This window comes from Triturus cristatus, chromosome 3_2, assembly GCF_964204655.1.
Source record: "Triturus cristatus chromosome 3_2, aTriCri1.1, whole genome shotgun sequence".
Taxonomy (NCBI): Eukaryota; Metazoa; Chordata; class Amphibia; order Caudata; family Salamandridae; genus Triturus; species Triturus cristatus.
The window spans coordinates 155,702,504-155,728,142 of NC_140584.1; the positions used below are offsets into that span (position 1 = coordinate 155,702,504).

Here is a 25,639-nt window from a genome sequence, read left to right on the forward strand (position 1 = left end):
ACTGCATGACAGAAGTATTAGGTGTATGATCCTCGCGTGGATGACACTCTAGTAGATGTTCTATAATTTCAAGAGTTTCATTTTGCGGAATGTTAGTATATAATGACTCAAAGTCATATGTCACCATCATATTCACCATAGGATTAAAAGACACTTTCCAAGAGAGAGAGAGAACATGCTTAGTGTCCTGCAAATACGAGGGCATCTCAGCCACTATAGGTCAGAGAAAATAATCCACAAACCTAGAGAGAGGTTCTAAAATAGAACCAATACCTGACACGATTGGTCTGCCAGGTGGAGGTCTTTGTTCCTTGTGGATTTTTGGAAGAATATAGAACGCCAACACCGTAGGATGTTTTTGGATCAGAAATTCTGCCTCACTCTTGGTGATCCAAATGGAGTCTCTTCCCTCTTCCACAAGAGTTTAATCTGTTGTTGTAATCTAGGCATGGGATCCTGTAGGATGCAGTTATAGAATCTGGCATCATTCAGTTGTCTTTGACATTCATTACGATAAACCTCTGTATCCAAGATGACCGTGGCACCACCTTTGTCAGCTGTTTTAATCGTAATTTTGGCATCATTACCCAATTCTTCAATGCATTTCATTTCTACATTAGAGATGTTACAGAAGTATTCTTTGGGATGATGCAACATAGACTCATATTCTTTGAGTACAGATTTTTCAAAGGTATTTACTTCATAGGGCACTTGTTGTAATGACGGAAGGTAGATTTACTCCTAACTCCAGTACTTGGAACAAGATTGGAGTCATCCTTATCCAAATTTGTAAAAAAAGAAATATAATCGCACCTTCCGAAAGAACTCTGCGAGTTCTTTATGAATCATAAAATCATCACCTTGTTCTGTAGGAACAAAACTCAAGCCTTTAGACAGCACACTCTTTTCTAGAGCAGTGAGGGTTTTGGAGCTGATGTTCATGACTAAGTCGTCTGGTCGCTTGTGGATGCGGTCATGCGCCTGGTTACTCTCTGTTCTATTGATGGGTCCCAACTCACTTGTTGTTGGTTGCCAGTTGTTCGACCTCTGTTGTTGCCTCTTCTGCGTCCTCTTCTCCCTATGTCCTGCCCAAAAAAAGGATAGTTTGAGCCTCCAAATGGAGGACAGGGATTGAAAGAGTGTGGTGGATATGACCAGGGTTGTGGTGGCCACCATGGTGTCTGTTGTGGATAAGGATGCATATAGCCTCGTCCTCTTCTACCAAAGGTTTGAGGCGCACAATCTGAATCCAAATCATTCGAATCACTCCATTCGTCGGAGTTGGAGGTCCATTCATCTATATCTTTTTGCCATCCCCTTGTACGTTTTCTGGTCTTCTTATTCAAAGATGTTTGGTACCCTTCAGCTGTTTAGGGGTAAACCTCCTCCAAGGTGAATCTATCCAGATCTTTTTTAACTTTGTTAATTTTAAACTTGACTAGATCATCTTTTATTTCGTTAAGATTTTTAGAGATCTCTTCAAGTCTCTTCTTGTACACCGTGACATGGATTCCTGATTTCAATTGGCTCTCTAACGCTTGTATTTCAATCACCAGAACATCGTCTGTTTCCTTAGCTGTGTTAATTATCAGAACCAGCCAATCCCTGGTACAGCGCCAGGCAATTTTGGACCAATTAGTCACAAAGATTTTATTGTCTAGGAAGAGTCTAGGGGCATTAGACACTATTAAACCTGGAGGAGCAATATTCCCTCTCAAATATTGTGTCAATATGGCTGCATGTAAGATGGTCCTAAGATGTTGTTTCTTCGTGTTACTAAGTTTAGTCCACTCTTCAGTATTTGACAGGGTTTGTGTAATATGTGTATCCAGAATACTCGGTGTATGGAGTATTGCCTGAACCATTTGTTCATCAAACGCCAAACCAGTGTTTTCCGTCATGCTTAGCAAGATACAAAGGACCAAAAGTTATGTATACTATCTAAAAACGACCCACAGCGCACAGCTGTACTATATGTAATCTCACAAAAAGGTCATAAATGGAGAAATTAGTACCATCCACGGTACCACTCCACTCTATACTACTCACAAAAGATAACTGGATGGTGCACTAACTAAATGTAAATATGAGTGTGAAAATTAGAAAGCAATTGTTTTCTAAAGACGAGAACCCTCACTCACCTAAAGGTGACATGCTTCATCATTGGGTTCCCTCTTACACACTGCGACCGCAAGGTACACAGTGTGGACTACAACTCTCCCTCAGAAGAGGAGCGTGAGGTGTTTTCTCTCCAATGTTTCTATGAGTGAGGGGCACAGTGCAAACATTATATCAAAAGTGAATTAAAACTATCTCATAAGAGGGACATAATTTTAATGAGTATCCCCTATGGATAGAGTTAAAAAACAGTATGAGGAATAGGGATATGGATGTTAGACATTTTATCAAGAAGATGGTTCTCGCTCTAGTTGAACATATGCTTACAGTCAATACTTAATTGTATTCCCTTGAATTATACTCAATGATATTATTATACTCACTCTTGGGGTATGAAACACTCCACACATATATATATATATATGTTATCTAATCTGTTGCTACATTGAGTCATTCTATGGAGAAAAGGGTTTGTTCTCTTGTTTTTCCTAATAATGATTTTTTTAGGACATGGGTTTAGAATTGGTTTGTTTTCTATATATTTGTTTCTTAGGACTGTGACACATGGGTTAGTATGTGGAAACTACAATTCTCATCACTCCTGTAGTTCCCGTCTCACACATACACAAAGAATACTAAAAATGTATTTGGCAAGCCTTTTTGCACTATACGTGGTAATGACATGCACAATGAACACATAGATATTATTAAAAGGTTTTTTCCTATGATATGGTCCGTGTTGAAAGTATTTTTTTGGACTTTGGTTGAACCAGAAGTAGTTTTCTACTTTCGGGGTGTGACGCGACAATCAGGAAGAGTATTAAAACCGGACGCGGATGCCGACCGGGTTCCTTTTGGCATTTATGTGACAGCTGTGGGAACCGGGAAAGTCGGTAGGGATACCGCGTTTTTAGTAATTCGCTATATGTTGGGTTATGTGAATGTTTTGTTGCGATGCATCGTAGATGTTTGGCAGCTATAAATAATTTGTTTACTCTTCATACAAGCAGCCAAATATGCAGACAGAAAGGCATTGATACCGCGTTTGTTGTCAGCCATAGGTTGGGTGAAGTGAATGTTGTGTTGGCGATGCATCGATTGATGCATATCTATTATAGGCATTACGTTTGCTCTGCCTTTATACCATTAGCATATTATTTGGATAATATAGATATGAGCAACAAAAGGGTAAATGACTAGAAATGAATGTAGACATGAGCCCTTCCATTTAAATTCAAATATATTTTAAGCTGTGATGTATAAGGGACCAAAAACAAAAAGAAAATGTATTTGAGTGACATGGTTGTGGTCTTTTTAACTGTGCTTTCCATGTTGCCTTTAGATTCCCGAGACTCATACATAGAGGACCGCCTAAAGGCAGACAGACAATTGGTCTGCTATTGGTGAGATGATTTAAAATACACCGATTCCCACGTCTGCAGTGCGGTGATTTGTCACGGGTTTCACATACACTTGGTTATCATTTTATATGGGATGTAAATATGGTTTAATACAATGAATGTGTCTTTATGTTTACAGAAAACGGACCAGACTGCAGTTGGTTCCCTGAGTATCCATATAAATAAGTATGTTTTTTATCTTTTTCACATAGACAGCAGAGTGACATGATAACGGTCCTGAAGAATGCCACGAACCTCTGTTCATCAAGGTAGAAACATGTTGACCTTGTCTTATAGGGAACATCCATATCCCTATTCCTCAAACTGTTTTTTAACTCTATCCATAGGGGATACTCATTAAAATTATGTCCCTCTTATGAGATAGTGTTCATTCACTTTTGATATAATGTTTGCACTGTGCCCCTCACTCATAGAAACATTGGAGAGAAAACACCTCAGGCTCCTCTTCTGAGGGAGAGTTGTAGTCCACACTGTGTACCTTGCGGTCGCAGTGTGTAAGAGGGAACCCAATGATGAAGCATGTCACCTTTAGGTGAGTGAGGGTTCTCGTCTTTAGAAAACAATTGCTTTCTAATTTTCACACTCATATTTACATTTAGTTAGTACACCATCCGGTTATCTTTTGTGAGAAGTGTATCGTTAGTGGAAAGGAATTTCTCAGCATTATGCCGACTCCCCTTGATCCCATGATAAAAGCTGAATGGGCCACCAGCTTGTAGCCCCACCTGTTGAGAGCCTTACAGGAGTTACCCACCCAATGCGTTTCTTGGAGCAGGATAACATCTGGGGCATGCCGTCTAATATGTTGCAATACCACACAACGTTTAACTTTGTGCCCAAGGATGTTGACGTTCCAACTCATCATTTTAATACTCTTGTCCCATTGTGTACTCATCAGGACCTGTGTATATCATATAATCCTCTGATAAGGAGCAAATAGACTGTGTCGATTCAGCAAAAACATGTAAAAGATCAAAATCCCCAACCCAACTACCCCCCTCCCTGCTCCCCTGCACTCTGTTTGTCGGTGACCCCTTGGGCTCAGCAGCTACCTCGGGTCCTGGCTTCAGCTCAGGAGATGGCCACAATCGGTGATGACTCTAACTTCGGTTGTGGAGATCCCTCAGGCTCGAGTTTGGGTTCGTTGAGGTCAGTGGATCGTTCGACAGCCCATTCCCGACTCGGTGGCCAGATTTACGTAACGGATATGCGGGTGGGAGTAAGACGGAGCGACTCTAATTTGCGGCCATCGCCACGCCCCCGTATGAGTACAACTTTAATGTAGGTTTCTTAGCTGGTTCACAAAATGTTAGAACTGCCTGTTTATCATGATTGTCTGGAGATTGTGTGGATCGTGCGGAACCTATATGTGAAGAAACGTGTGTGGTGGCTTCTATTGATGATGCTATATCCTCTGTGAGTCAAGTGCCTTTTAAGAATGAATGGATGGAAGCCTCCTCAAAAGATGGAATTCTTGCTGAAGTTAAAAAACATGTTGTTACATGGTGGCCTTTAAAAAGGAATTTGACTAAAGATTTACAGCTCTTTCTGGAAAGTTAAGGATGAATTATCTGTAGGAAATTATATTGTGTAAGGAATCATTTGTGTCACCCAAGGACTTCAGGTCTTGCATTATTTCCATTGCTCATTTGGGATATGTAGGTCAGTCTGGAACCATTAAGAAAAACAAGGTTTTTGTTTCGGTGGCCATGTATGATTGCGGATATTGTACAGTTTGTTCGACAGTGTCACTTCTGCCAAAATTTGGGTAAAAGCTTTAAAAGTTTGAGTACGGATTTTGTTCATTATACCTTTCCGAAAGAACCTTTGAGGGAATTGGCAAATGATTTATTAGGTCCTTATGAAAGTTTTGCTCATAGAAAAATGTATGCGTTAGTGGTAATTGACAATTTTTCTAAGTGGGCAGAGTTGAAATGGCTGATACTGATCCTATCATTTAATTTCTGCAGGAGTGTTTCAGGACAGAGGGGATTCCTGATTCTTTAATGTCTGAAAATGGTGTACAATTTACCTCTACTAATTTGGAATCATATTTTGTGGAATTGGATAATAAATATGTGCGCATTACTTTATATGCGCCTAATATGAATGGTTTAGTTTAGAGGTTTATTAGGGTGATAGTTGATAGAGTTCAATTGGCTACTAGAGCTAGGATCGATGTTAAAACACGTGTCTGATTTAATTTGGCCCTATCATTGCACTCCACATGTAACTACAGAGTTTTCACAGTTTATGATGCTGAAAGGCATAAAACCAAGACAAGGTTTGAATCCCAGTTGGTTGGTTAAAATGGCGAGTAATTTGTGTATGAAACTGTTTTTGAAAAAGCTGGAGAAAATCCTCAGTTCCAACAAAAGACAGTGACTGGAAGTGTTTTCACTAGCGTTTTACGTATTGGTGATGTAAAAATATAATTAAAAGGTCATGTCGTTAAAGGACATTCCAAATATTCTAAACCATTGAAGGTAGTTAGAATGGGAAAAACTTCAGCGTTGCTAAATAATGGTTCTTAGAGTATGACACGATTGGCTAATGCTGAGGAGAATGTCTATGACCAAAGAGTGAAAAATGTTGTGTTAGCTGATTTCAGTTTGGATAATGTTTGCAATAAAAAATATTGAATACACAGAAACAGTTAATCTTGAACTACCTGTTGCAGAGCAGTCTAATTCTACTGGAAGAAAGGGTGTGACTTTGCAAAGAGCAGGACACATTGTTAGAATGTCAAAAAATATGAAGATTTTGCTTTGTTTTAAAAGCTAGTAGTAAGGTTTTATGAATTGGTGTTTTAAAACGTTTTGTGAAATATCAAGATTATTGGGGGCATATCAACAAGGGCTTCATCTCTGCTTTTGTGGCTTTAAAAGCCAAAAAAGCAGAGATAAAACTAGCGCCCTATCAACAACAGGGTGCTAACACGCAAATTTGCATGTTAGCACCCTTTTACTCTACGCTTCCCCTTGCATCTCTAATGAGATGCAAAGGGGGCGTTCCAGAGTAAAATAATAGGAGAAATGTCGCTAAGCGACATTTCTCCTATTATCAAGAATGTCGCTAACCCTGTTAGAGACAAAAAAAGCAGCGCTAACCGCGGTTAACGCTGCTTTTTTACGTCTGGTATTTTTCTGACTTAGCCATGATATCCTATGTAAGGTGGATATCATGGCTATTGCTATTGAGATAAGCGTTGCTAATAGCACGCTATCTCAGCGATGAAAATTCTCGCTAGCCGGCGATAATTATCCTAGCGCTAAGTGCGCTTAGAGATAATTATCGCCAGTTGTTGTTGATATGCCCCTTGTTTTTTTTAGCCCCGAGATAGCACCCTCCTCCTATCTTTAACTGTATTCATGTATTTTGCTCCTATACTCTTTCTCCTGGACCATTACTCTGAAACCACAGGAGTCCTGGCGATCAGGGCTCTGCTTCTGAATGCAAACCTGCTGGCCTCCTTGCCACTAGTCAACTCACCTGAAAGAACATCTGCATGCCAATGTGGGTGGGATCTATGGGAATCAATGAGCCCAATCTTTTTTAATTTTACAACACCAGTTCCCAAACTTAAAAAAATAAGCAATCAGCCTTTAACAGTTAATGTGAGTTCCCTCTGTGTGAAAGTGCGCAAGGAAGGATGGACGGAGGGAGTCTCATGTGCTGTGAAGCTAAGGAAGGGACAGAGAGCTAAAGATGAAATAGGCCTTCTAATTAAGGTCCTGGCTACCTTGAAGAAATACAAACGTGTACAATTGGTTAATGACCAAATGTAAATGCTGCTTGTTACCTAGTATAGACTTTAATTGATGGAGACACTTAGGGGCATATCAGCAACAACCGGCGATAATTATCGCTAAGCGCACTTAGCGCTAGGATAATTATCGCTGGCTAACGTGGATTTTTATCGCTGAGATAGCGTGCTATTAGCAACGCTTATCTCAAAAGCGATAACAATCCTAGCGCTAACTGCCAAACGTGGGATTATCGCTTGAAACCCAGCGATAATCTCACGAAGTTTGGCGTCAGCTTGATGATAGGGCCTCGCATACTTAGCCATGATATCCACCTTCCATAGGATATCATGGCTAAGTCAGCCCTGAAGCAGGCGTAAGGAAAGTAGCGATAACAAGGGGTATCGCTACTTTTCTTGCTGCTATGCTTCATAGCGTGGGGCTTGATGATAGGTCATAGAGATGCAAAGCTGGGCGTTCAGAATCCGGGCGCTAATGCAAGGTTTCACGCGATAGCGTGACCTTGCTAATTAGGCGATAAAATTATCGCCGCTTTTCGCCTGAAAATGGACGCAAAAGCGGTGATAATTTTATATCGCCTCGTTGCTGATATGCCCCTAAAAGTGTCATGATGACAGTGATGTATTCTATTTGGGTGTTGAGTTCTCAAATGTGTCCTTTTAATGGCACTTATAAATAATTGTATTAGGTAAAGTCTGATTACCTGTTACTAAAGTTTGTACTTTGAAAGGTCCTGTTTTTATTTTTAAACACTAAATAAGTTTGTTTCAGCACATCTTATACTATGTGCAATACAGTTTTAAAGTAGAGAATTGCATATTGACAATGCCTGCTGTTGCTAACTTGGACCTCGTAGCACTATAATTACATGAGCCCTTAATCCCCACTGATCCAACCATTGCTAATTTCCATGACTCTTTAGCCTCATGCACAGACATCTGCAGGGAGTTCAGTCAACAAATAAGGGTTCATAGCGTAAAAGACTGCATTTCCCAATGATTAGTTTAACTTGCATTTATTTTTTATTTGGGGTTCCATTTGCATTATTAAAAGTTACCTGAAGGTGAAAAATCTCATAGATACAAAATATTTTGTTTATTTTAATCATGTTGTTGTCCCCACAACCACAGCCTTCAGAATCGCAGTTCACATGCTTTTTATGTATGCACGTTGACTGATGTTTGTAAATTGAACCAGCCTGGTAAAGCGTCAAATAAATAAAGTTACGCTTCCAGGCTATATTCCTATACAAGTACATACTGAAGCATTTGCGGCCCTCTAGGAATACAGCCACAGACCCGCAGTTTGAAGACTGCTGTTCTAAATACTTTGTGATAAAAATTACCATATCGCTAATAAGGGTTCTCCACTCTATAAAGATGAAGACACTTACATCATCAGCTCTAAAAAATGTATTATCATCGAGTCTAATTAGACTCAATGATAATGGTCTCTGTGATAATAGTGGGGCCAATACCACTGTCACCAATAGTTATTTGAGCTGTGCTCACCATTTTATGGCACAAATAATGAAAAAATAGGTCTAAGATTTTAATATGAGCCCCCTAGGTTTACCATTGACCCAGTAAAATACAGAAATCCAGAGTAAATTGGTGGTTCTTAACTTTTTAATTTCTTTAGTCCCTCAATAAATCTTTACTGGAACCTGTGGACCCCCACAGAATCATTATTGTAATCCAGGGACACACTATTGTCTCATTTCTGGAATCCGGGACCTTGGTTTTAGCATTTTCGATTATTTTAACCACACATCAAGGCTAAAAAAATACAGAAACAAACATTCATTGAACAAATATACAAATGATGAAATATTTTATTCAATTCTTAAACAAATATAAAAATATCAACATTTTGATTGTAAAGGGGCAGTATCAGCTTTTCTAAAGTCAAATGATGTCTCTCATCATTCAAACTATACTCATGCATTTGCACCGCCCCACGAAGGAATCTGGGGATACTAACTTACTATTAGCCTCCAACTTCAAAATCCTTCACATTTACAGAACGCTTTAAAGTTTTCAATCTTACATTTTGTATCTTTATTTTTACATTCTTTATTAGTCTGTAAATGTTATTTTATTTTTTAAACAGTGGTGGACACCGTGAGTAGGCTTCTTGGACCACAGGGTGTCCCCGGGCTACAGGTTAAGAACCACTGGCATAAATAGGTAATAATAGTGAAATTAAATAAATAACTTAAAACAGGTAGAAAGTGTAAGACAGCATAGTAGAACAGATTGCAACTGATCCATGTAATGAGAGCTATACAGCATTTGAATTACAGTATTTAATAGTAATATTTGTAAGTCCCAAAAATGTACTCTGGTTTTAGTCGTAGAGCTCCTACGATACCGCTCTCCAGTGTTGCATGGTTGTAAAACACACACACAAACATGAGTGGAGCTTTATCAGGCCTGCAATGGGCAATAACATTGGGTGAGCTATAAGGGCGGCATAGATAAGTGCCTGCACCTTCTAGCAAGCATTGGTGCAGAACTGACTGCTATTAATCCGCATGTTGAACAAACAGTGTATTTATTCCTACAGTTAATTCTCTGTTTTCTTTCAACATGCTGCCTTTGTATATTTCTGCCCTGCTATTCTTCTTTCCATTTTCTTTTCACTCTAATTTCACAGGTATTCCTTTTTGACATTTTCGCCATATTTCTTGTTTCCCTTCTCTATGTTTTGTTTTTCTCTTTTTTATATTTTCATTTGTTCCATCTTTCAGTTTTGCTCTCTTTCCTGCTTTTTTCTATTCATTATTATACTCTTTTCATATTTTTACATATTCCCTTCTGTGTTCATTCGCTGTTATATGCTTTTATGTGTTTGATTGCTTCTTTCTATCTTCCTTTCTCTCCTTTTCCTGTTCCTTATTTCTCTTTCCATTATTTCATTTTTGTCCACTCAATTTTCTTCCTTCCCTGCTTGAATTTTCTTTACAAATTCCTTCCTCTCCTTTTTGTTTCTTCTTTCCATTTTTATCCTTCTTTTTTTCTGCTCGAATTTCTTCATTGTTCTTTCCTTCTTACCTCTTTCATCTTCCGTTTCTTCTTCCCATCTTACTTTCCATCTTTTGCATCTATTATCCATTCAGTTCTACTTTCTTCCTTTCCTTTTTTATTCCCTTTTTTTCTTCGACCTACTGTCTTTCAGTTATTCCTTTCCTTCCTTCTCTCAATTTTTTCTTCAGCCTAGTTTTTGTTTTCATCTTTTTCTTCTTACTTTCCTTTCATCTTTTCCCACATTTGCCCCCCTTCTTCTTGTATTCTAAGTTTCCTCTGTACATTTTTCTCTTCTATTGCTATGTCATCCTTTGCTTATTTTCTTCTTTTTGTTTCTCCCATTTCTTTTTGCCTTAATTTCTCTCATAACTATATCTTTTTCTTCTTTCTTTAAAAAATTTTCTTTCCAACTTTCTTTCTCAAGTATCTGGGCTTTCATGCTTCTTTCCACTTTTCTTTCTTTGACTTTTTTCTTTATCTACTTAAAACATGTTTCCTTTCTACAATTCTTCCTTCATATTTTTCATCTTTCTTCCCTTTTGTGGTTTCTTTCAATCTTTTTATACTTTCCATCTGTTACTTTTTTTTTCCTTTCTCCATTTTTTACCACTCATCTTTGAATCCATCATATGTTTAATTAATTCCTTATATTGTTCAATCTGCCTATATTTTCTTCTCATCTGTTCTACCCTTTCCTCTGTTTTTCCTCCATCTATCTTTCCATATTTTCTTTCTATTTTCATTTAATTTTTCACTGCTTAATTCTTCCCCTGCTTTTTAGGTTTTTAAAAACTTTTTTGTACATTTTATTCTTCTTTATTTTTGTTCCAACTTTACTTATAATTTTAATTTCTTTTCCCCTTTTCTTTCCTTCATTCTATATTTCTGTAGCTTCCTTTCTTTTTTTGCTTCATTTCTTTATTTATTATATGCCTTCCTTTCTTTCATTATATTTGTCTTTCACTTTTACCTTCAATGTCTTCACACTTCTATACATTTTTCCTTCTATTTGTAGTGCCATCTATCTTGCCAGATTTTTCCTTGTAGTCCTCTGATTTCTTTTAACCTTCTCTCCTTCTTTTCCTCTCATCGACTATTTTATGTTTCTCTGTCTTCCCTTCTTTTGATTCTTCCTTTTTCTCTACTTCATTTGTTTAATCTTTCATTTCATTATTTTCATTTTGTTGATTCTCCTTTGTTCTCCCCCCCATTTCTTTCTATCTTCATATCTTTTGATCCTTCCTTTGCATCTTGCAATGGCAATCTTTCTCCATCATTCATTTTTCCTTCCATCTCTCTGTTCTTCTTTCCATTTTTCTTGCCATCTTTGATCATGTTTCCTCTTTTCTCTTGCATTTACGATCAACATTTTATATTTTGTCTCTTTAACTTTCAGTACCTCCTTTATTTCTGCATTTCTTTCTTTCCATCCATCTTTTGTCTTCAATCATTGGCTCTTTCCACTTTCTTTCTGCCATTTCCTTCAAAGGTTTTTTTTGTCCCTCACTCTTTCCAACTTTATTTCTAACTTTCCAATGTTTCCCCTATCATTACTTCCATTTAATTTGTTTCATTTTCCCCATCCTTTTTTTGTATATCCACTGTTATTTGTTTCTTTGTTCCTTTCTTCTATTTGTGTGACCGTCAGCTTTTCTCCTCTTCTACCTCTTACGTTTCAAATCCATATTTCTTTCCATCCCTTCAAGAGTTCGGGGCATATTATCAAGAAACGACGTTAAAATTATCACCGCTTTAGGGGCAGAAAACTGCCGCTAAAGCGGCGATAATGGGCTTGATAGTTTGACCTTGAGAATTCCCATAGAAGCCCAATGGTCTGGTGTCAAAATGGGCTTCTATTGGAATTCTCTGCGGCATATTATCAAGCCCATTATCGCCGCTTTAGCGGCAGTTTTCTGCCGCTAAAGCGGCGATAATTTTAACGCCGTGCTTGATAATATGCCCCTTCTTTCCATGCTTCCTTTCTTTTTTCTATCACTTGCTCATTCTTTATTTTTTTTAGATTTCCTTCTAGCATCATTCTTCTTTCCAGCTTTTCTTTCTCTGCATTACCTTCCACCTTTTTCAGCCTGCCTGCTTTTACATTCTTTTCACTTTGCCACCATCTTTCAACTTTATCTCCTTACATATTTCCCATCTCTTTCAATCTGTTCCTTTTTTTTTTTTTTTTTTTTTTTTTTTATAAATTTTTATTGAGCAGATTCAAGAAATACAAAAAAGCAATAATGGTAGAAACTTTAGGGTGGCAGGACGAACAAATAATGAATACTAGGCGGTTAAATAACGCAGTAGACATCAATGGGAATCCAATTACATTTCTGAGAGCAAGAAAAGCAAGGAAAGAAGATAAAAAAAAAAAAAAAAAAAAAAAAAAAGCATTTTTTTTTAGAAATTAACATTGAGGCGAAATTCACCTGAGACCCAATAAAATATTTATAATGAACATAGCCTTCAAGTATACATATATACTTATGTTTTAACAGGAGACTCAAATTAGTCCCTCAGCGACTCATACCAATTAGTTATTGGTAACCAAACTTGTTCCCCATGAAGTCGAGACTTTTTCCCTCTGGCTCCATAGATAGCTATTTCCAGCTTGTATATTGCCAGTAGTCTATTTAGCCATCCCTGGAAAGTTGGTGCTTCGGGATCTTTCCATCTTGTTGATAAGATTATTCTATAGACCGCAGTACCTATGTAAATAACAGGAATTTCTAAGTTGGTGTGACCGAGAGAATCATCATATCCTAACAAAAACAAAGTAGTTGATGTTTTTATCTCATGCCCAAAAATTTCGACCCAATGCTTAATGATGGCAATTTTAAGCTGTTCCAGTTTGGGGCAATCCGAAAACATATGTATAAGGTCAGCCGGACCTAGAGTACATCTGGGACACTTTTCATGTTCTGCCTTACCCCAGGAGAACAGTTTGGAGGGGGTATAATATAAATTAAATGTAGTTTTATAGACTTGGGCCTTTAAGTTAGAGGCAAGTAAAACTTTGGAAGACAGGTAAAGAGTCATATCTATATCTACATTAACATTGTTCAATTTATTAGCCCAGTTGGTTTCTATATGTTCAAGGTCGTCGGGGTGATTTCTTATGAAAATATCATATAGATGACTTATTCTGGTGCGGTGTTTTCCTAAAAGGTCAAGAAGTGGTATGGGTTTCAGTTCTATGTCGGATTTAATTTGTCTAAGACTTGTATAAATTTGAATAAATTTTAGATAATCTGTGGGTTGAATATGATATTTAGTATATACTTCATCAAATGTTGTTTTACCCTCACTATCCAGAAAATCCCCAATAGTTTTGATGCCCAGATTCGCCCACCGCCTAGTTATATTATCATTAAGGAATTGCGGTATAACTGCGCTATCCCATAGCGGTGTATATGAAGTGAATTTTGAAATAGAGAGCATTTTAGTAATTCTATTCCAAATTTTCCGGGCATCTATAAAGGTCTTAAATTTGATTTTTTTGAAGTAGGATGGTTCTACTTGTCTCAGAAGCAGACCTCTTGCTTTACTGCCCAGCATCAACTCGTAAATTGATGGTATATATTGATCATGATTGTTATTGTTACTGTTGTTACTGTTAGTACCTGGTATAAGCAAAACCATCATCGGTTGTAGGAAAGCGGCCCATAAATAATAAGTTAGATTTGGAATAGCTAAACCACCTCTTGAAGATGATAATGTCATTTTTGCCAGCGCTCGCCTTGTCTTCCCATAACTCCAAATAAAGGATGATATCGCACGATCTAAGGTTTTAATTGTGTCGATACTGGCAAGAAGGGGGATTGCTCTAAATAAATATAGGATCTTTGGGAATACCACCATTTTAACGTAGTTACCTCTACCAATTATAGAAAGATGAAGATTATTTATTCTAAGTAAGTCTGTTTTTATTTTTTTAATTAGGGGGTCATAATTTATTGCATTAATTTCGCTTATTTTTGGTGAGATGGTCACTCCGAGATATTTTGCCGAATTAACTCTATAGAGGCTTATAAAAGGAGTATTAGCAGTAGATAGCACCATTGTTTTGTCTTGGTTCAATGAGTATCCAGAGTATAAACCGAAAGTACGGGTGATTTCTTCAATATTAGTTATAGCCTCAGTGGGGTTAGTTGTTAAAACCGCAACGTCATCGGCATAGGCAAGAACTTTAGTATCATATATGCCAGCTTTGATAGGTCTAATCGATGGTGAAATTAATAATTTGAGGATTAGGGGATTAATATATAAGGCGAACAATAATGGAGAACACGGGCAACCTTGTCGTGTACCCCTTTGTATATTAATAATTGCAGACTCACCTCCACCCGTCATTACTTTTGCCTTGGGGTCTGCGTAAAGGGCTTTAATAGATTTTATAAAGACCGGGCCAAAGTTGTTAACGGCTAATATTTCCCAAAGAAACTGCCAAGAGACGCGGTCGAAAGCTTTCTCAGCATCAAGCAAGATCAACGACATCTGGTCCCCCCTTGCTCCCACGATGTCAAAAAGGGAGATCACTCTACGCGTATGATCTGTAGTGCTCTTACCGGGTATGAAACCATGCTGCCAGGGAGAGACCAGACGTTCGATGATCCTGCTCAAGCGATTAGAAAAGATTTTAGCATATATTTTTGAGTCTGAATTAATCAGGGATATTGGTCGATATGAAGTTGTTAATTCGGGTGGCTTGTCTTTTTTGATAAAAATGACAATATTCGTTAGTTTCCAGGATTCAGGAGATTTACCAAGCCATTGTATCCCCAGAAAAAGATCATGCATAAATGGGATAATTACATTGCCCAGTATTTTATAAAGGTCAGTAGGTATTTTGTCTGGCCCCGCCGCCTTTCCCGCTGCTAATTCGGCCAAGGCAAGTTCTACTTCCGCTAAGGTTATGTCTTTTTCAAGTTCATCTTTTGTACCATCATCGAGGCAATTAGTCAAATTAGTCTCTTCCAACCAGTTCTCTAAAAAATCCTTGGTATCAACGGCTAAGCCATGATCTTCATTTTGATACAATTTTTGATAATAATCGTGAAAGCATTTAGTGATGTCCTCTTGAGTGGTATATTCTCTTCCCTCGTATTTGATATTCTGGATGGAATTACGAGATTGTGATTGCCGAGTTCTAAGGGCAAGATATCTCCCTACATTCTCGCCAGTCTCATAGACCTTACTCCGATTCGATTGGAGAATTTCGGCTGCCTTACGAGTTAGGTCATCGTTAAACTCAGCTTTGAGCACTAAGATTTTATTTAGTATGTCTTCAGCCGGAATCCCCAAGCGCAACTGACTAGCATGTAAATACTCTAATTCCATGAGTCTATTGGTCAATTGAATTTGTAATTTTTCCTGTTCTTTTTTCCGGCTGGCGACAAAGGTAGCGGTCTCTCCCCTTAATGCAGCCTTGAAGCAGTCCCAAACATTGAACCGAGATGCACTATATTGATTAATATCAAAAAATTCTTGGGCCCATTGCCTAATATGATCGATGTATGCTTGATTGACTAGAAGTTTGCGATCAAATGTCCATTGTGGATAGGCCCTCTTAAAATTGGGGACATCACATATTAGACAAAGTGCGTTGTGGTCTGATATTGTCTTTGGGGATTTAACAATAGAGGCATTAGAAGCAATATCGGTAGTTGTGTATATATAATCAATCCGTACATATTTCCGATGAGGATAGGAAAAATACGTATATCCAGGATCTCCGCCATTCTTTAATGACCATATGTCACACAGATTGTGGCTATGAATCAAATTTTGTAGTGCCCTGAACACTCTTGGTTTTCGACCCAGATAAGTATGTTGGTTTTGATTATATTGTAGTGGGTCACTTGATAAATTGAAATCACCACATAATATTAGAGGGCCAGTCCATAATGCTAATTCTGAGTCTAGCTCAATAAATAATGTAGGATCATCAATGTTAGGGCCATAAATAGAACATATGACAATTCCTATATTAAGTTGGGCAATGGCCCACCTACCATGAATGTCAGCTTTTTTACGTATTGGAGTGCCGAATCCTGTTCTTGCAAAAATAGTGACCCCCCTAGTTTTAGAGGTTTGTGTGGTTGCAACCAATAGGTTAAAGCCCGGGATGTTCAAATTATCAATCTCCCCGATCGGAATATGGGTTTCCTGTATACATATAATATCCCAGGAATTTTGTCTCACTTGTCTCACTAGTTGAATAAATTGAACCCTCTTTCTTTTGTCATTAAGTCCTGCCAAATCTGTTCCAATGTTGTTTTTTTCATTACTTCTTTTACTTTCTTTCCAGCTTTCCTTTAATTTTTCCCTCATTCTCATTCTCTTTCCATTACCTTTTCTTTAATATTTCTTCTCTTTATTTCCTTTTTTTTACCCAGTTTCTACTGTTCTTTCCATGTTTTCCTTTTTACCCATCCTCCTTTCATTCCAACTATCCTTTCTTTTGCTTCTTTCTACTTCTTCTTTCCCTTTTTCTTACCATCTTTCTATTTACCTTTCCTTCTTCCCATCTTTCCTTTCACCTTTCTATCATTGCATTTTCTGTTTCCCTTCTATTAGTCCCAAAGTTCTTTCATTTCATTCTTTCATTACTAGTCTTCCCTTCTTATCTTTTGCTGCCTTCTTTTTTATTCATTCTTTCAGTGTCTTCCCCCTTTTCTTTCCTTTATATGCATCAATCCTTCTTACACTGTAGTTCATTTTCTTTTCTTTTCCTCTTTTACTTTTTTAAACACCCTTACTTCATCTTTTGTTTTTTCCTTCTTTTGTTTTTATATATTCTTTTATCTTTCTTGTCACCTTTCTTTCCCTGCTTGAGTTTCTTTCTTTCCTTCATTTGTACAACTGTTCTTTTTGCATTCATAGTTTCTGTTTTCCTCTCTCCTGTATTCACTTACTTTCTATTTTTCAACTATTTTTAACTACTTTATATAATTATACCTCTTTCTTTCATTCTCTTTCCTTCCTACATTGGTTCATTGGTACTATATTTTTTCCTTCTTTTCCATCCTTATAGCTTTTTCTCTTTCATTTATTTTCTATCTCCTTTCTTTCGTTGCCATTTTTCTTTTCTTCTTGCCACCTGCACTCCTTTTTTCAATACTTTTCCCTATAATCTTTTCTATTTTTTTCCTAAAATCTTTCCATCTACCTTAATTTTCATATTTATTGTCTTCCTTTTTTATTTTTCTTCTTAGTCAGTTATCCATATTTCTTGGCTAGCCCTCATTTTTTTATCTTTTCTTTTTCATTCTGTCTTTTCATCTTTTCTTCATGTCTTCTTTCACTTTTTCAATTATTTCCATCTTTTTACCCTCATTTTCAAATTTCCCTTTCTCTTCCGACTTAATATCCTGTTGCTGCTATTCCTTTCTGTCTTTTACTTATTTCCTTCTGTTCTTTGTTCATTTTTCCTATCTTCATATCTTATTTCCATATTAATTATTTCAATTGTTCTTCCCGTCTTTATTTCAATTATATTTCATTATTTTTTTCACCATTCTTGCCTTCTTTCTATCCATATTTCGAGCTGAGCATGTTTGTATCTTTCAATTTTTATTTCCTTTGTTTCTTGCTTCTTTCTATTTCCTTCTCTTTCTTTCAAAATTTTCTTTCATCTTTATATTTTACATTTTCTTCCACCTTTTCTTTATTTATCTTCTTTTCGTTCTTACCATCCTTTCTGCATTCTCTTCATCCTTTGTTTTTCTTCCTTAATTCTATCTTCACATTTTCATATTCCCTTTCTTTCTTTCTCATTTCAAGTAACCATGGGCCGAGCTCACAATGTTTCAGTCCGTGGAATTCAGCGGAGTTGCTGTAAAACTCTGCCAAATTCTGCAGAGTTCCGCAAGCATGCAAAGTATTGTTGCTCTGCCACCCTAGATTCTCTAGGCACCTTCTTTGTGTCTCCTACAACAGCAACACCAGAATTTTCAACTTTACTATCAACTAAGTGCTAACACTGTCACGATTTAAATCAACATTAATGAATATTTTGGAAAATGTATAGCCACATTAAATTAACATGACAAATCCATCCGATGGAATCGAGGCATGCCTACTTGGAGAATCTATCTACATATTTCTATTGGGTACACATAGGTAAAAGAAAACCATGAATAACATAATTTAACTATTGTGAGAGCATGGCAGGCATGAATTAAGATGCTATGATGATGTCTAGGTTAACACAAGGGCTACACTTCGAGTTCATGCTCAAATTTAAATCAAAGAAAACAGACAAGGGCCCTTTTTCCTGGCCACAAGGTGAAGTAATGCTTCACAATAATGAACGTGTTTGTTACTCAAGGGGGAAATATCCCTCCGTGACTTGCTTTTGAGAAATGCATCAAATTAAAAGTGGCCTACACGCTTGGTGCATGCTGGTAAATTCTGCTCTGCCAGCGGTTAGTGGAGGTTTTTTGCTAAACTCCGCCCTCAAGCAGACCACGGAGTGGAAAAACTCTGCAAACTCCGTGGGCCGAGCAGAGTTTACTGCCCACACTTAATTTCAAGCTTCTTTGTTGCTGTCCTTTATTTGTATACTGTAAGCACGGAATGTCCTTGTGGCACGTGTTTGGAATTTCTCATTTGTTGTCTCTAAAGACAAGGTGATTACGACAAGTTGAAATGTGTTCAGAATGTCATAACATGCAGCCAATTGAGAAACAGTAGAGTGGACAGAGTAATTTGTATGTTACTTTTATTGCTTGTTAACTCTTTACTCCTGCTCCTTCCATATGACATTGGATGGGACCCATTTTAGAGTTGTAATGCATTTTAATATGTCAATCCATCTTAATAACTTTTGCCGTTTCACTTTATTTAAACAAGATCAGTCATCTGATCTGTGTAGACAAAGTGCAAGCAAAATGTAAAAAGAATAGGAAGTAGAATAATAAAAAGTAGAAATAATAAATTTGAAATATACAGGTAATGGCAAATAGCTAAACTTGATGTACTGTGTGGATCTTTAGAAGCAAGAAAAAATGTAATCAGATCCTTTTTTTCTCAGTCTTCAACACACTTTTCCTTTAGACAGATGTTGCATTATTATAGTACTCCAAAATTGTTTAAATAAAAAATAACTCTGTGGAACACTTTATATAAACCTCCTGGAATAAAAAAAAAGATTTATATAGAATTGCTTATTAGAATGTTCTCATGATAACATCAACCGGCCTATTTTCCATTCAGTTGAGAAAATGTAGTGAAGAGTCCTACTGAAGTGCATTACAAAATATAATGTTCTTTCAGAGAGTAACTAACACTTCAGATGTATGTTCTTGGGGATAATAATAGAAAAGGATAATTACATGTCTGATAAATACTGATAGTTAGAAAACACTCTATTTTGTAGATTTTTATTATCTGTGATGTCTTACTAAATTTGGAAGGGCTGACCATATCTGATTCTGCCATAAAACCACATTGAATACTTGCACAGTCACTTTTTCTTTTACTTTCAGGATATTAGTAAAGGCATTTGTGCAATGGAAGTGAAACTTCACAGGTGCCAGGAAACATTGAATGAGATGACTGTGCTATTGGAGGTAAGTGTCCACATGAACATGCTGTGGGATTCTGCAAACACACAATCTGGCAGTGCACAAAATGCACTTAATCCAAACAGTGGAAAACATAATAGACAGATGGATAAATTAATTTGAGAATGAAATATTAATAAAGTATGAAGGAGAAGCGGCATGGGTTGTAGAAATAATTTTTCACTATTCACATGCAAATATATTTTTGTTTTTGTAAAGCATGTTGCTATCCTGCGGCTTCATAGCACAGTAATATGCCACCATCACCCAACCTAACTCTACTCATTTTATTGACTTTGGAAAGATGAAAGGTTGAGTCATCTTTCTTGGTCTTAGGCCTGCAATCTTTAGATCACACTCATCTGACACCTGTAGCACATGCCTTATTCCATTGAGCAAATATGTCATCACGCTCAACGTCTGTGCTACCACCAGAACAAACTTCACTTCCTGGCAGAATGCTATTTGCAGCTAATTGCAGAATGAAGTGTCACAGTGGAAAACACAGCATTAAAAGTAAAAAAATAGAGAATGCATCTCATATCACACCTCGTACTCCAAAAGACCCTAGAACGCAACATTATTTCCAGTGCCCACTATAGATATCTCACACACATTCATTACCTAAACTAATCCTAAGGAGGCTTGTAGGAAATACCAATATCAGAAAGTTACACTACTAACATATACTTTCCTGTAATAAACCATACAATAAGCAAAACAAAAACTTGAAATAATAGATAACCCTAAGTGTCTAATATCACTATGAATTGGCTGGAGGTGACATTTTAGTGCTATAGAAAACAACAAAAACAAATATCTAAATGATAGTTAAATATTACCCCTGATGAAGCAGACATGCCAGCACTTATGTTGCCACCGTGTGTCACACAGTTTCTGACAAGGTGGACTGGAAGCCCCTGAAGAGAGTGCGTTTCCTGCTCATGTTTTAAAGATCCATTCAGCTGATGCCCATTATCTGCTTTTTAAGTCCCCCCCAGGTGATTGACAGCAGACTGAGAAGCTTTTATATTTGTATTTATTTGTTTCCTTTTTGTAGAGAGGTAAAACTACATCGCAGGCAGTGCTCTGCCCAAAGCCCCCCCCTTTGCATGATGAAAAACATGTAGACGTTAGCAGATCTGAATTAACTTAGTTTGAATAATCTAGCTGTGCTCCTTTCTCTCTACAGTAATGCTTAATATCTACATGGTGCTTTTAATTTCCCTGTCCAAAGGACGAGTGCTGATGATCCCATGTCTCAAAATAATTCACATTTAGACTTTTTAATAGGTCCATCTACTAAGTATGTCATTAGAAATATAAGGCATAGACAGTTGTTTACTCGCCTACAATATCTCCTCAAAATGTAACGCCAAGTGAACTTACTGATATTTCAAAGGATGGAATGAAAGTCTGTTGTTGACTTTGCCTAGATACTAGGGGTGGGTGAGGCAACAAATTAACAGGTAGAGCCGAGCCAGAGACGAAATAACGGTATGTCTCGGTTCTTAGAGCCAATATACGAGCTAGCCCTGAAAATGTTGCTATGTTAATCATGCAACAAACACCGCGAAAAATATAATAAAATATCAAAACTTAAAAAGTGTAGTTTTTTAACATATGGGAGTTTCAACCTTAATACGTCACGTTATAGCACTGCATTGAGAGGTGCTTATTATAAGTGATCGCTTTTAAACAATTGAACCATTAGTGAACTAGGAGGCAAGACAGTTGTCATGTAAACCGTGTACATGGCCCAGATTATAGTGGAGCAATAATGCAGCCTATTAAATCAAACGCAATAGAATTTTTGAACAACTGGTATTCTGAACTCACATATTTGAAATTGCTTTCATAAACAATTATGAAGAAAAGGGAGCTTTGTGGAAATAAAATATTTGCCTGTGATCACAAAATTTAAGCAGGGTTTTGCAATTTATTCTGGTTTTCTGGTTTCACTTTATACAAAGCGGCCACATATAGGCATCTATTTGTCTTTATGTTAAGGCTTTGATTTTAGTTCCACGTGCAAAATAATTTATTAAATTTTATAATAAACAGTGACATTACAAAAATAGAGCACCATACAGAGTACCCTTATAAGAGGTTCATCTATAGAGAACATTAATTAAATATAAAACAGGTACAATATAGTAATAATATAAAGATCATAAAATAAAAAGGAAGGGGAAGAAACAATCAGTTATTATCATAAAAACAGTTTTGAGTAGAGCTTCTATTAGTTAAACAAGTGTAATTTATAATATAGGGCAGTAAATAAAAAGAGGATATAGCTAAGAAGATAAATAAAGATCAATCAGTTTCCAAAATGAATGATAAGAGTCACAATTATGAGTAATACCAGACAAAGATAAATTGGCACCTCTTCTAGTTAAAATAATCCATGACCACCAAGCATGAACAGATAATAAGGACACATCTTTCCAACATGTTGAAATAGACTTGAGAGTTGCTGACAATAAACAATTAAAAAGTTTACAATCTAAGTCAGACAGTTCTTTAGAAAGAGCAATAGATTTGCATATCAACATATTAAATGAAAAATGTTCAGAGATATTGAGACTTTTTTTGTATAACGTCCCAAACTTCTTTCCAAAAATTAAAAACAAACGCACATTCAAAAAGCATATGTTTTAATGAACCTCTATGCAAGTTACAATGCCAGCAATTTTAACTCGGAAGAAGCTTTGCCTGAAATAACGTTAAGGGGGTCCATAAGCAATTAAACAGAAAATAAGCATGTGTTTTATAAAGTGATACAAGTAACCAACCTGAAATATTATTCAACCATCTTTTTTTTCCAAATATCACATATTAATGTCATTAAAATAATTTTATTTAATTTATTGGGGCCATTTGTAGTATGAATTGTATGGCTATTTTCTATGTAGTGGCTCCTTTTACTGTTTTATTGTTCTTATGTCTATGTACCGCTTTTTAAGATATTTTTTATATCGAAATAAAGCCTAATGATGATATTAATGTCATTATTCCAAAACGTTGAAATCCCATTGATATTGTTACCTTGAAATGTATTCAGTTTCTTGTATATATATACAGCATGAGACGATGTGAATACTGCTTGAATATAAATTGTCAAATCTGAATTTATATTTGAAGGAATGTTATTAGGAAAGGAGTCTAATATAGAATTACATGAAACTATTTGAGAAAATCTGAAGAGGGTAAGTTAAACTTATACTGTTGTACATCAAACAATACAAAAGTATTATTATGATAAATATGTTTTAGATAAAAAATACCTTTGTTAACCCCTTCAGTGCCCCGCCCTTTCCCCGCCCTGTGCCGGGCGTTGCATTAGCGGGCGGGGTTCATGACGAGATAGTCTCGTCATGGGCACAGCGCAACCGCGCTCCATGACGAGACCATCTCGTCATGGGCACTGAAGGAGTTAATCCATGAATGCCAAAATGTTATAGTTCAAGAAAGTTTTAGTCGTGGATTGTACCATAATGACATAACTACAGTATTTGAAATAGTTGATTGAAAAAGTTAGTATAAATCATTTAATATTAACTTTGTGGTTTTCAAAATAATAGATTCATTAATTAACATTGAATTGGTAGACATGGTAAGAAAAGTTGACAATGTAAACAGAGTTACCAAACCCTTTTCTATAAGAAGCCATGTAGGAGATAAATGCTTTATGATAGTTAAAAAAATCTGGCAAACCAAATCCTCCATTAAATTTAGCCATTTTTTGTTTTTTATAACCAATATGAGGTGATTTATTACTCCAAAGAAACTCAGAAAGAAGTTGATCAACAGTTTTATAAAACTTCATAGGAAATTGATTAGGAATCATAGCTAGAAAATAAAACGTTTTAGGAGCTATAGTCATATTTATTGATTCCATTTTCCCCCACCAGGAAAGATGAAGTGAAGACTATTTGGATAATTTATCTTTAACATAGTTTATAATAGATTCATAATTTAATGTAATTGTTTTTTTTTATAGACGTAGAGAACAAAATGCCAAGGTATTTGATTTTATCTCTTTGCCAAATTATTTATTGTATGGGTAACATATCTGCTGTACAATCAGGATTTAAAGGGGAAACTTCAGTGTTATTGGTATTTAACGTATAACCAGAAATCAGGGAATAAGATGAGATAATATCTAATAAAGGACGAAGTGAGGACTCAGGATTGCTAATACAAAAAAGTACATCATCTGCGTATGCTAATGTTTTAATGGAGACCTCTTTAATATTAATATCAGCGATATCATCACATTTTCTAATTGAGGTAAGTAAAGGTTCAATAACAAGAAGAAATGACAGTTGGGACAATGGACAACCTTGTATAAGGCTTTCTTTTTATTTCTGTGCATTTTTCTAATGTTCATATATAGCGCAAACTAGACTGAAGGCATTAAAGTGCTTCACATTAGCACCAGTTACATTACACAAGTTCACATTCATTTGTATAGGCCCTAGGAGATTAAGGACCTGACTCACAAAACAAAAGTTACACTTTTGTGCAAGTGTACGATTGTTTTTTATTCACAAAGGAATTACGAGTGTGGAGTCTCTACACATAAAAAGACCTATCTTTTTATGTGCAGAGACTCTGCACTTTTAAGATACTACTCGTAAATTCCTTTGTGGATAGCAAAGCATTGTAAACTTACACAAAAGTGTAAATTTACCTTTGTGAATCAGGCTCCAAGTGTTTAGCCCAGATGTTGAGCCAATGTCGAGACTTGACCCTGGTTTCCTATTTCTAGAGTGGCAGTTCTGCCATAATGTCATATTGGGGGTAGAGGGAGGGCGACAGGCAGAAGCCACATGAAGGTTCGGCTCGTTATAGGCTTAAGGTGCTGACAGGACTCGTTCACCTCTACTAGATACGAACTTGTACCCTGATGATCACTATGTTTCAGTGGTGAACATTCATCTCATTGAACCAATTTACACAAGGGTTAAAAGTGGAATTTCTTACTTCATCGCTAATGTATTTCATGATACGCGAAGTACAGGAAGGGTTTATTTCTATCCTGTGTTTATAGTGTGCTTTCCTCAGTGACTGCCTGGCAGTAGCTCAGCACTGTGCTAGTGGAAGGTCAGGTGTGCCAGGAGTAGATGCCAATGCTTTCCTTTCTTGCTGTGAGTGACATATTTTGCTCTGTGACAGATGTCTGTGAAAGGTACTTTGAACTGCACATTTCTTGCATTTGGAGATTTGTTTTGAATTAGCGCAGATGCAAAAAGCACTTTTTATTGTCTGTTCTTTTGCAGAGCTGAAAACGCAATTGGTTCTGTAGTGCACATTCTCATCTGACCTTTAACATTTGAAAAAATAATATAGGTTTCACAAAAGCTAGGAGCAGTAACATAAAAACAGTCCTAGCAAACTAGGAATGTTTTGTCACTCAGCTGTGCTTTCATAATAAGCAACTTGTCGTGCAACTGGCTCCACATTAATCCTACAAACATTTTGAAATACACCCTCCTATAGCTGAAAACATGCAGTCTTCAATGAAGCACCTGACATTGCTTTGATAATGTACTATGAACAACAGCAAAAAAAAAGCAGTTGCAATGCAAAAGGTCTCGCATTTTTTAAACTTTGATCTATTGGTATTGTACATGACAATGCTTTTTATTTATGTGTTGTTTTTTGAAACAGATAAATAAAAGGCACTGTCATTTGCAATGAAAACACAACAGAAGCTGCTCCAAGTG

At 36.6% G+C, this 25,639-nt stretch overlaps 1 protein-coding gene across 1 annotated transcript in view; it reads left to right on the forward strand.

Moving 5' to 3' along the window:
* The window catches only part of LOC146856937 (uncharacterized), a 285,286-nt gene that overhangs the window by 127,543 nt on the left and 132,104 nt on the right, over positions 1 to 25,639 (forward strand). The window contains exon 7 of the mRNA XM_085647397.1: positions 19,830 to 19,913. Within this exon, the coding sequence (XP_085503523.1) occupies positions 19,830 to 19,913 (84 nt within the window). The remainder of the gene's footprint in view (positions 1 to 19,829; positions 19,914 to 25,639) is intronic.